This window comes from Caretta caretta, chromosome 12 (genome assembly GCF_965140235.1).
Source record: "Caretta caretta isolate rCarCar2 chromosome 12, rCarCar1.hap1, whole genome shotgun sequence".
NCBI lineage: Eukaryota > Metazoa > Chordata > Testudines > Cheloniidae > Caretta > Caretta caretta.
Genome location: NC_134217.1, coordinates 6,839,160 through 6,852,049, shown reverse-complemented (window position 1 = coordinate 6,852,049; position 12,890 = coordinate 6,839,160). Strand labels below are relative to the sequence as shown.

Below are 12,890 nucleotides of genomic sequence, written 5' to 3'. Positions count from 1 at the left end.
GGGTATGGGGGATGTTGGGGGGTGTCTCTGCGGGAGGGGGGTGGAGGGGGCGGACGGGGGGTGACCGTGGCTCTCCGCGGGGTGGGGGCTGCCCAGGGCTCGCGGGAGGGGAGGCGGGGGGGGGGGGGGGGCTGGCTGGCTGGGGGCGGGCAGCCCGCCCGCTCCCGGCTGCCCCTTTAAGGGCCCGCCCAGGCCCCGCAGGGCGGGCAGAGGCGGGGCTCGCCCCGCTCCCCGGCAGCTCGCGCCGCACACCCAGCCAAGGCCGCCGCGAGGAGCGAGCTGCGCCAGGCGCTGCACCCCGGGGCGCCTCGGCGAGCCCGGCGAGCCCCGGGAGCCCAGCAGGGCGGAGCCCGGCCCCATGGAGCGGGCGCGGGGGGCGTGAGCGCAGCAGACAAAGGCGGCGGGCGGGCGGCGGCCCCCGGGCAACTTTCCTGCGGGCCCGGCGCGAGCCATGGGCGCCCGGCGAGCCCCGGCGGCAGGCTCGGAAGGCAGCGGGGCCCCGGGAGCCTAGCGCGGGGTGGAGCGAGCCCCGCGGGCTGCAGGGTCCCTGCGGCGTCTCGGGCTCCCCCGCCGGCTCAGTGGCGGCCGGGGGCTCGGCAGAAGCGTCGGGGGCGGCCCAGCCCCGAGCCGGGGCCGGGAGAGGCTGACCTTGGCCCCCCGGGGGGCGCAGGACAAGCGGCCGCGCCATGGGCGGGAGGGCTCGTCTGCAGCCCGCCAGCCCCACCGGCCTGCGGGGCTGGACTCTGCACCCGACGGGCTGTGGCGAGATGCTCGGCTGGAGCCTGCTGCTGCTGCTGGCTTCCGTGGGGCGCAGCGAGGCGGCGGAGGATGGAGCAGTCAGCGCGGAGGTAGGGGCCCGTGGGTCTCGCTTGCCTGGGTGAGCGTGGGGGCCTGCCGGGGGGCAGCCCAGCCGTGCCCAGCCAAGGACCTCCCCGGCCTCGGGCCGGGCTGGGGGAGCCACCCTGGATTTGCCAGGCTGCGCACTTGAGGCTCGAGGGGAGCTCGCCGTGGCCTCGTGGCTTGGCTTTGCCTCTTCCCTGATCGATGGCTAGAAATTGTTCACCAGCGAAAACAGCCCAGCAGCTGCCCAGCCTCGCTTCTCCATGCGAGTGCTAGGGGGGCCGGGGCCCCGTGAGACCTGCCCTTTGGGCACCCAGCCTGAGTAGGATCTTCCCTTGCTTCGCCTGGAACCGTGCTTTAATAAAGGCACGCTTGTCTCCCGGGCTCGGGGTGATTTGCCTGCACTTCTGCTTCGAACCTGCCTGTTGCTTTCACTCTGCCCACTGACTAAAAAATCCCTCTGCAACCCGTGAGGGTGTGAGAGCACGGCTCCGCTTTCCAGCACCCCATGGCGGTCCGGGCAGGGGGGCAAACTGGCCCTGCTCCCTTGAGGAGCTGCCGCGGAGCCCTGTCCCTGAGTACTGGGCCAACACCAGGCCTGAAGTGGTCAATGGGGGCTGCAATGCCAGAGACTTAGGAGCGGGGGTAGACTTGTGAAAAGTGCCTGTGGCTTTGAATGAAGAAGCGTGCAGGTCCCCGAGCTTGCCTGGGTCTTGGTTCCACGGGAATTTACACACCCCCGGGCGAATGCGCTGCAGTGCACTGCCCTGACATTGTATCTGTCGCAGGCCCCTTCTCGAGCTCTGGGTTGGCTCCGTTAGAGGATCCCCTCTATATCTGTGTGTGTTGGAACAACACACTTGGATCCTATCGTCTCCATTAGAGGAGGTATCCACGCGCAGGCACACGGGACGGTATTACGTCTGCGTGATTTTTGGCTGGTGGCCCCTTTGGTCAGTCACACTTGCAACAGCCATAAGTTGCTGTGTACGGTCTCTTCCCAGGCTCCTGTCTGGCCCGGTCTCCCTCTTGGGAAAGCCAGAGGCTGCAGCACTGTGCTAGGTCAAGGGCATGTGTAGCTTCCTCTGTGGGGAGCGAGGGGAACGTGCCCTGGGAGTGATCTGATTGGCACAAGAAAATGCAACCTGCTTCAAGTACAGGTGCAGAGAGACCAGGGCACTGGCTGCTGCCCTGCAGGAGGCTAGAGGTCACATCTTGGTCTCCGCCTCTAGCTCCATTGGCACCTGATCTTGCAAGATGGTGGATGACCCCAGCTTCCGTAGGCGTGGAAGGCACTCAGCACCTTTCGGGACCAGGTCCTTGACTAGTATGGGCTGGGAATGCTACAGAAGCCGTGGGCCATACTCTCCCCACCCCGAAGAGGAAGCTCTTTGTTGCTCATTGGGGACCCCTTCTGGCTGTTAGGAGAGGAGGTGTGGGTGGGGCTCCGGGAGAGGATCTGTGCCATGTGGTGGAGACCAATTATACTATAATAGGCCTTCACGGAAGCCATTTGGCCGTGAACCAGACCCACCTTCCTGGATTTAGTCTCTAGATGGTGTTTGGGTGAAATAGGACATGGCTGTTGATGAAAAGGAAACAAGTCCCCCACCTCCCTTGTGCTAGCTGGCTTTTATCATGGTAGTGTCTTGGCGTAGGCCCAGCACTGGGATAGCAGGGGGTGCTGTGGATGAGGACTGTAGTGCATTGCTGGATCTGTGAAGAGACCACAACTGAACTAGGAAGGGGCTGGCCAGTTGGGATGGAGGTGAAATGATTGAACTTCAGGAGAAGGAGGCAGCTGCCTCTGTTAATGACTGCAGCCCAGTGGTTGTCAGCAGGGCAGTGTTCTGTTTTCTCCATTATCCCCGTGTACATAATACAAGTGAAGGAGGGTTGGCGCAGACAGGATGTGTCGCTCCCTATTTATACTTGTGCAGTCCCTGCCCTCCCTCTCCACAAGCCCCAGGAGAGGTTCTCCCTGCCCAAGGAGCTCCGCTCTCTACCTGCCAGCACTGAAATGACACAGCCTGACAGAGCCAGCGACTGGAAACGAGGCAGGTGCCTCCTGCTGGATGCAGAGAACGTTTTCACTAAGTCGCTCTGATGCGGATGCATTTCCATTCTGGACCCTGTGGCTCAAACAAAGAGACCAGGACAACTGTGGCAGCCAGTGGGTGTCTTGCTGTTGAGTTCAGGGGGAGCCCGATGGGGCTATAGGCTTATGCAGGAGGGAAGTCTGTTCGAGTCTTGTAACGAGTGATGTATGGAGTAACACAGTAGAGTTGAGCGAGATGTTGGCACAGTTCAAGTCGTGGCTGACACATGGGGTCGGCTGTGTGCCCCAGCAGTCACAAGGCTAGTAAGGAAATAAACGAGTGATTTATTTTTAAATTACAACTGACTGGTCCTGTAAGGAGAGTGGGTGGCTCATGCTGGGGTGGGGAATGGAAGGCAGAGCCTTTCACTGCTAGGGGATCTCCTCCCATCCAGCTGCAGGCCAAGGATGGGCGAGGCTGACCGGTGGTTTGGTGGCCTGTGTGACCGACGTGGTGGTGCCGTCATTCCAGTCCAGTACCTAATGACCAGGGGTCCCCCAGCACATTGGCTCCTTGGTGGCTGTTTCATCTGAGAGGCTGAGGATTGATTGGGCCTGCAAATGGAAATAGCCTGCCCCAAAAGGGTACCCATCCCCCTGCTTTTTCAGGCTGGGGGTGAATTGCTGGGCTGGGGTGTGGCGGGAGACACTTGCACTGGCTCTGTGGATGCACAGAGGGGGCTTCAACCTGGCACTTTACTCCCATCGCTCAGAAGCAGCGTGGCTGGGGGAGGAAAACCCTCCAATGTCTGTGTAACACCAGGCCACCCGGTCTACTTTAGCGGGAGACTCCGAGCTTGGCAGGGTTGGATAAAGCAGCAGATGAGGAGCCCAAGGAAGCAGAGGCCAGGTCCGCGTGAGGCGGCGGGGATTCGCGTGGGTGTATATCGCCATTTCTCTTGCGAAGAGCATCTGTCTCGAGGCTGCCCTTGAGCCGTGTGTGGGGAGTGTAATGAGGGTCTGTGCAGGGAGATCACCGCCTCACGAGCTGTCTGTCGAGTTTCATCTGGATGCTGCTTTTCCCCCTGCTCCTGCTCGCTGGTCTGGCTGGGGCGCTGGTCTGGCTGAGACTTCTGGGCCGGTGCTCCCCATCCCCTCCCTCGGCTCCTGCCTCCCAGCCGCCAAGCCCTGACCTGATGGTAACAGAGCGGGGCTGGGTAGGGCAGGGAATTCCTACAGGCCTCGGGTTACGGAGCTGGATTTCGCCCTCCGCCCAGCAGGCTCCTCCCACTGAACCCTGCCTGGGCGTGCAGCCCACTCTGGAAATGCAGAGGGCATGAACCTGGCCTTACAGTGGGGACACTAAATGCTTAGGTGTCTGGACAGGATCCAGTGTTAACCGGTGTGTGTATGCGCGTGCACGTTCAGAGGGTTTGGCCAGGAATCGGCCAAATCTCTGCCCATCCTTTGGGCTGAACTCACTGTGAACCCTGAAGGTTCCAGTTGGACTCGCTTAGCTCCTGTTGCTGGCAGGATCCCAGCTGTCAATATGTCACGGGGAAGGTGTTACTCCAAGTTCTGCTGCCTTGTGGCGCTTGGCAATGTGGCAAGGGTCAAGGGCACAGTGAGCCCATCTCCCCTCCTCAATCCCCGCTGCAGAGACCGTGACTGTGTTCCATAGTGCCACAGCAATATCTAGATCCCGTGTGCCACCCACAATGGCTCTGGCACAAAACTCCTGCCATCTGGGAACTTTGGGAGACCCACTGTCGGGCAAGATAGCAACCCACATTTGAGAACACGATTAAATGGTCACCTTGGCTGAACGGAGAGCCTGGCCCGTTCAGTATTCCCAGCAGCTGGGTGCAGTGAGGGCTGATGAATAGGAGATCTGTGGTGGGGTTAGAGGACATTGCAGGATGTGTCTGTCTTTGGAGTTTATAACCAATGATCTTTACTTTGGGGGGCTGGCTTTCTGAAAACGTGTATAAAAATGTCTAATTAGCATGCACAACTGCAGTGATTGCACATGCAAATTAGGTAGCTGCACAAGTACATGGTCATTTGCATGCGCCATCATCGTGACGCTGTGCAATTGTGACTCATGCCCCTGTGCTCCAGTGGGCAAATTCATGTAATACAAATGAAAGGAGCATCTCAATTTCCACCCTTTACAACATCTTAAATAAACTATTACAGAAAAAGGAGAAAGCAAGCAACCTGCTAACCTTACATCCACTTCCAGCCAACGAAAGGCAGTTCACAGCACGCAGTGAGCAAGATGTCCAGCAGGGGGCAGCAGACTGTAAAACTTTCATTCCTAGGACTGGCTTGAAAACCAGCTGGAATTTCACTGGGAGTTTACTAGAAACTAAGATTCAATAACGATCACAGGACACAGCGAGCATCAAAAAGGTGGTGTGTTTTGTCAGATGGATTCAGGTGAACTGAAGGTTTCACTCATCTAGCAAGAGGCCATGGATGCCAGAAAGCTCAGTGGAGACCAGGGGATTGCCTCTGTTGTTGTTTTTAGTACTGGACCTAACACAGGAGGGTCTTGAGCCATGCCTGGGGCTCCTTGGTTCTGCTACAACGTAAACTAATAATAAAGAGCTGCCTGATCATCAGGCCAGGACCCCTGCTTGGAAACGTTTACTGGGCTTGCAAGTATTTGCACTGACCTCTAGAGTGCTTCTAGCCCTTGCCCATAGTAAAATGTTGGACGTTAGCGTGTGGGTGTGCTTACAAGGGGGGGGTTGTAATAGTTTTCTTTCTATGAAATGTTCATGGCTCAATCGTTTCAGAGAACTGAAAGGCAAGGATGGCACTCTAGGGGTGCAGGTGGGGGAGTGGGGGTCAAGCATTGTGAGCTGTAGTCCCAGCTTTGCAAGTAACTTGCTGGGTGACCTTGGGCAAGTCCCTTCGCTTCTCTGGGTCTCCCTTTCCCCATCTGTCCTATCTACGATCGAGTGTAAGCTCCTCAGGCCAGAGGCTGTCTCACGATGGGTATGTACAGCACCTGCTGCAATCGGGCAGCTAAAGACTGGGGTAATAATAATACATATCCTTCCACGGGGTTGTCATCACCTTGCGGGGTTCCTGGGATGTTGTTCCCATGCTTGGGAAGTTCCTGCTTCTACACTGATGCAGTGGTGAAAATATCCCACGTAGGGCAAAAAAAAAATAAACCAAGTCTGATCTCTTCTCCCCTTGGTATTTCAGTATCTCCTAGGGAAGGCTTTACCATCCACGCTCCTGCTGGGAAAAAACCCTCCACCTGGTTGAGTTTAAATGTTCATATGTATGCAAAAGCTACTCTCCCCATCCCCATGTGTATGGCAGGCAGGGTTACCTAGTGGTTACAGCAGCATATGAGGCAGCAGGAGGCCTGCCACTGATTTACTATGGGATGTTGCTCAAGCCCTTCTGTGCCTTGCTTTCCGCATCTGTGAAATGGGGATAAACTCTCACATTTGTGAAGTGCTTTGAGAACCTCAGGTGACAGATACACATGCAGTGTAAAGTCAGGGGTGCCATTCAATGTAGTGGATCCATTGCCTGGATTTTGCCCCAGCAGTCAGGTATTAGTAATGAGTCTTTTGATAAGAGGCAGGCAGCCTGAATACAGGAGAATCAAGTCCTACCCCACTGGGCTGCCCCAGAGAGGCAGTACCCAACCCGAACTCCCATTGGAGTCAGTGGGGCTCTGTAGGCACTGCTCCTCTCAGAACCAGACCCCACGTTAACTGGCCTTACAGCAGAGTCCATTTGTACCCCTCCCTACTGTGAGCATCCAGGAACGTGGGCCCACCCATACCAGCTGAGGGATTGGACCCCCTCTTCCAGTGGAAATCGGTGGGAAATGGGCATCCAGATCCCCAGGGGCACAGCTCCGCCCTGGGGCCTCCTGACTTCAGCAATCCTTTGTCGTGGAATACACCACCCGCTGCAGGATTGTGCTCCAGAGTAGGAGTGTTTATAGTCTGTTCTGTTTCTAGTCCTCACAATTACAGGGGAAACTTTAAAAATGCAAATGGAAAATAAACCACTGAAGTGCTGTCTGCCTGGGCCTGTAGTCAGCCTGAAACAGGAGCTCTGAGAGGTCGGAACATTTCAATCTGATTGTTAACTCTGGAGCCTAGTGATGATAGTGTCACCATTGGATCTGTTTCACTAGTGATCATTTTAGTAGAAACATCCAGCTGAAGAGCTTACCTCCACAAAGCCAAACTGCCTCATACACCTCCTTGGGCACTCAAAACCCCTGAGGCTAGCCCCCTCAGCATCCCCCTCACATCAATCCAAAAATTTGTAGCACGTTAAAAACTGAAATATGGAGATACATTCTATTTATTGTATTTCAATCTCAAAATAAGCAAGGAGCTACTGAAATTGATTCATATAATTCAATTTCATATTTTAATTCATTCATACCCTACAATACTGAATATAAATGAAGCTTCCACAGAATTTCCACCTCCCCAGAGTGCCATTGAATCCAGGACCCCTGGGCAGAATTTAGCTGTGAAGCACACAGAGTGAAGATCTGTTAAGATCTGCCCAATGGATACTCACTCCTCGGCTCTTTCAGCAGACTCATCAAACAGCTGTACGACCCAGCTCTGAGCCAGTGGCTGCAAGAAACGAAATGTGAATGGGGACTCACCTGACTAGTCAGCTTCCCATGGCTGTAGTGGGTCACTCAGGGGCAAGTTAGTACTTACGCTGCTGGACCCTGGGCAGGGTTAGAGTCCTGTTTAAGAAGCTTTGCTTTTGACCTCCAGGTTTCATCTTTTTAGAAGGGTGGCATGAGCCTCCATGGCAGGGACGCAGGGAGTGTGGGGGAACCCACAGGTGTTTAAAGAAATACCCAAGCCCCAGGTATAAGCATATGCTCCATATCACAAAGGGGTCTTTGTTAAATGAGGCATCCTAGAGCCTGGTGTGACAAGAGGCAGCTGCCATATACCGCAAGAGTCCTAAGGAGGAGTGTACTCCAGAGGGACTGATGTTCCTTAGCATAGTGATGGTTAGCAGGTGACGTATAGCACCGGTCTCACGGTGCAGTGCTGTCGGGAGCAGATTACTAAGTGACCTTCTGGCCTCCGAGCCCGCTCTCTAGCTCAGCTGCAGTCCTTTTGGGGCCCCTGGGCACCTGTCCAGCGGCTGCTCCAGGCTTTCAGTAGCCTGCTTGGCTATGGATCTAACTGATGGTGATCTGGGTCCTGCCAACAGCATGGTCCCTCTGTGTGCTGGTAGCTTAGCCAAAAGTTTAGCTTTTCTGCCCCGAAGGCCTATGATGGGGTGGAGCACACCTGCGCTACGGGTCTCTGCCTCCCCCACCACTGGGCTCTGGGCCAAGCCAAGTCCTACACATCCTGGCCATGGTGTTCAAGTGAGATGGTGTTTCCGTTAGCTGGGCGGGGTTACCGTTACCAGCTCCAGCGTGTAGCCTGAGCAGCTGGCTGCTGTGTTGGGGAGATTGGCAAGGCCTGCAGGGAAGGGACCTCCCAACTCCCAGGCCTTGAAGAGGCCAGAGAGCCCCTCTGCAGACACCAGCCTTGGGGCCAGGCCCTTCCCTTTGCAGCTAGCAGCCCCTGCCCTGTGTCCAAGTCTCTGCAGGGAGCTCCTGTGGAGGCAGGGCATCCCAGCACACAGAGGTGTTCGCTGAATGGGAGCTGGATTCTGCAGCACTGCCTGCCCCAACTCGTGGGGTATCGTCACCTCCCTCCCCATGGCTGGCTGGGTTGCTACCCAGGCAGTCAGACTCCATGATGACTGGAATGGTTTCCCTTGAGGTGGTCTTGTGGCTTGAGCGCTGCACTGCATTGAATTCTTGGCTTGTCCCCGTGTTGCCTGAGTGACCTTTGGGCAAGTCATTTCAACTGTCTGTGCAGTAAAATGGGAACATGGGCCTTTCCTTTGTCTGTTGCAATTGGAAGCCGGGACTCTCTATCTCTCTCTGTATGTACAGTACCTGGCACAAAGGGGCCCTGATCTCGGCATGAACCTCTGGATACAAATTGTAATAGACCCCATGTGCCTGTAGATCAGATTGCTATTAATCAATTAGCAAATCCATTGATTTATTAAAAAAAAATAAAAATCTGTCACTCCACTCTGGGTTAATCGGGGCTGGTATCAGTGTAAGGAAACAAACCACACAGGCTGCTGTATCTTCCTCGTGCAAGAAGAAACATGATCCCAGCTCTTAACAGGTTCCAAAAACCTCTCCCCAGCATGTGGTCAGGGGTGGGGTTTCCAAGAGGCCTGACCCTGCCCTTGTTTGAGCAAGGCTACAAAGCACTCTGGGATCCTTTGCGTGACAGGGCCCATAAGTCATTATTGATTTGGAGCTGTTGCCAGGGAACTGTGACTGCAGCTAATGGAGCAGAGAGGAGATGTTGTCAGGGCCTGATCCTGAGAAGTGGTGAGGACCCACAGTGCCTTCAGTGGGAGACACATTGTGGTCAGGGCCTCTCAGCCCCCGGTCCAGCTCTGCTAGGGAGATGTTAAGGAAGCCAAGCTGTTCGGTGCTGGGGTGGCTCCAGCCAGGTCTGGGATGGGGGATGGGACGCCTGCCTGGCTGGGCAATGGCCGGGGCAAGTGGAATGAAAGGAACTAGGCAAGAGGCTCCCTGCCAAGCTATATCTATGGCCGTCTCCCATCACCATGCTCACAGTGATAGTGATACCAGCTGCAGCTTCTCCTGTCTCCTCCCCAGCCCCCGAAAACCAGCTGCAATAGCCCAATGATCTCATCCAGTACAGCAAGTCCACTCGCCTGGCCGTTGCCCCGCCTGGCAGGCATTGGCCATTGTGGAGCGGGCAGCCAGCAATCCCATTCCTCTGCCCTGCTTGTGGTCAATCACTGTGCCTTGCTAACTGGCATCCAGTTCTACAAGGGTTTGCCTGTGACACACTGTGGACACTGGGTTTTAGTCACTTCTAGGGGCAATTCTTTGTGCAGCACATTCATTCGAGCAGGAGGCCGGGAGTCAAGTGAGCTGGATTCTAGGCCAGAGCCTGCCCCGAGTTTATTGTGTATCCATAGGCAAGTCATTCCCCATCTCCATGTCTGTTTCCCCAAATGTAAAACAAGGCTCATGAGCCCTCTCTGTCTGTCACTGAGGAGTGCAGATTCATTAGTTAGTTCACTAGTGACCTGCTAATTATTCACAGTCGAAGCCAGCTCGCAAAGCCTCTTCCGCCAAGAGCAGATTTATCAACAAGAAAATACAATTCAAACGGGTGTTAGCAACGACCGCTCTGCCACGGCTCCCCACACCTCAGCTCACCCTGCCCCACTGAATCCCAACAGACCCTGCTTGAGTGGGCGGGATAACATGGGAATGTCTCCCCCAGCTCCGGGATGTCCATTACTAATCAGTCATTCCAGTGCTTACTGCATGACAGAGATGCCTAAAGCACCTGGGATCACCCCTCCAGGGAGAGAATTCTCATTTCACACAGCCCGAAATCTAGCCCACCCCTGGGACAGCGAAGGAATAACACCGTGCCCTTTATGCTCTCCAGCTGTGGCTTTCAAAGCACTTCCTAAGGGGTACTCGAGCCTCACAAACCTCCCCGAGGCAGACACAGCAGGTTAGGTCCATCATACAGGTGGGAAAACTGAGGCACGGCGAGATTAAGTGACTTGCTCATGGTCATGCAGTGAATCCGGGGCAGCAGTGGACTAGAGCTTAGGAGCCTTAGCTTTCAGGTGTCTGAGAGCCCACTGGAGTCCACTGTCAGAGCACTGGAAACCTTCGCACAGCCAAGTAGCAAGAAAGGCTGTAAGTGTAGCTATGTCTGTGCTGGCGTGGAGATGCTTTACCGCTAGAGGCAGTAAGGGCTGGTGAGGATCTAGCTGCCTCGTGGCTTGTCACCTACAAAAGCTCAATGCTCCCAAAAGGCAAGGGCCCCCATCAGATCCTGAGTTCAGGCTCCACACACAGGGCTTAGCTGGTGACTGCAGTATGTGGGTTTGGGCTTTCATCCATGTCTATGGCTGCTTTCCCAGCTCCTTTCAGCGGCATTTATTTGGGGCCCATCACTTTGGTAGCTGGTGAAGTATTCAAGGAACCCTGCCCTGCATCAGCTGGGCCCCCTGGCTTAGAGGATTCACTGGAAGGCCACATTCTCTGGGGCAACTCGTTGCTGTAAATGGCAGCCAAGTCCTCCAAAAGCCATAGAACAGAAGAGGCAGGGCCTTGGCCCTTCGCTAGCCTGGCTGCCTGTGTGCGTGTGCCCCAAAGTCGAGCTGTGGATTTGCTTCAGTTTGCACCCAGCTTCAGGCTTTGAACTGCTGGATGAGACTGAATTGTACGATCGCACGAGGGGGAGGTTAGAGGAAAGAACTTCTGGCTACGCATTGTGCCTGCCCTGCGTCCCACTGGGCAGCGTGAGGCCACTCTCGAACCCGAGGCTCTCCCCTTGCAGCACTGGGCACTGGCTGTCCATTGCTGGCAGGAAACAATGAGTTCTTCTCAAACCATCCCAGTGGGCCAGGGAAGAGCTGACTCTGCATATTGGCTTATTCCACCCTCTCTCCTCCCAGCCCCTTTTAAGGAACCATCAGATCAATGACAGAACCCTGGCTGAATTAGCTCAAATGATTTTGCTTCAGGCAAGCAGCCAGGTATATCACACAAAGAAACCATCTCCTTCCCTGATGCCTTCTTTATACCCATCCTTTCATCTCTGAGGCACTGACTCCATTTACCACACATGTATATCACAAGAAACTGAGCTAACAGGAAGCATCTGGTGGGAAAACAATCCCCTCCCGAACTTTCACTGGCAGGTCTCCCTCTTGTCCTCCATACCCTTTTCCCCCACTGTCATCTTCCCCCTGAGTTTAACCTGGACTGTGAACTCCTCAGGGGCTCTGATTTGCTTCCCACCCATAGACCCCAAAACACTTTACAAAAGCAGCCATCACTGTCCTGATTGTACTGCTGGGGAAACTGAGGCAGCATGGTGGGTGGGGTAATTTGCATGGGTGGTGAGTGACCCTCATTGGGGGTGGATTTTCGGCACTTCTGAAAAGCAAGCTTTAATGGGCCGGATTTTCAATTCACCTCCTCAAGCAATGGTCAGATTTCCAAAGCTCCTGGGCAAATCCTGGCCCAAGGTCACATAGGGTATGTCTACACAGCAAAGAAAACTCCACAGCTGCTCCGTGCTAGCTGACTTGGGCTTGCGGGGCTCTGGGACCTTCCCACTGCACAGGGTCCTAGAGCCAGGACCCCAGTCCAAGCCCAGAAGTTTACACAGCAATGAAAGAGCCCCCCAGCCAGTCCCCAAGCCTGAGTCCGCTGGCATGGGCCAGCAGCAGGTTTTTCTTTGCTGTGTGGACCTACCCCAAGGGAATCCACAGCAGGGCTAGGAATAGATCTCTGATCTCCCAAGCTAGTGCCTGATCCGTGGACTATGCAGCCTCCCGCCATGTAAACTGCCACGCTCACCTATAAAATAAAACCCTGGTTTATCTCCTGCCTCACCCACGGGTTGACTTGTTAATCTGCCTCTTCAGGATGCAGCCACCTTTGAAGTTCCCTGGCTAACGAGGCGTTGCTTGCTAGGGCTTTGCAGCGCTCCCTCCTCTGCAGATGGCTTCTTGTGAGTGGCTTGGAGCCAAGTGAGAAATGAGGAAACAATAAGGTGAAAGGATATGGAAAGGGTCAGGAATAACCAGCGCTAGTAACCTCCCCAGCCTCCCTCCTAATGACCCTTCTCCAGTTGGATATGCCAACTCCCTGGGCTATATTCCCGGCCAGCATGCCGCCTCCGAGCTGATGCCCATGTGCTGTTGCTTCCTGGAATCTCCCTGGCCACGTGATTGGCACGGTGCCCGGTTTTCCACCCCTCTCTGCCCATACGCAGCATCCCTCTCTCTGGGACAAGCCTGTTGGTTGCCAGTTGTTGTTACCGTCCAGCAGGGTGGCTCAAGGCAGGATACATGATCTCGGCTTGGGGAGGGATCCGTTCTGGCCAGAGACCTGGCAGAC

At 55.4% G+C, this 12,890-nt stretch overlaps 1 protein-coding gene across 1 annotated transcript in view; it reads left to right on the top strand.

The window, feature by feature from the left end:
* The first annotated feature begins 245 nt into the window (after nucleotides 1-245).
* Nucleotides 246-12,890, top strand: part of MMP15 (matrix metallopeptidase 15) — a 29,265-nt gene continuing 16,620 nt past the window's right edge. The window contains exon 1 of the mRNA XM_048870863.2: nucleotides 246-848. Within this exon, the coding sequence (XP_048726820.2) occupies nucleotides 687-848 (162 nt within the window). The 5' untranslated portion in view covers nucleotides 246-686. The remainder of the gene's footprint in view (nucleotides 849-12,890) is intronic.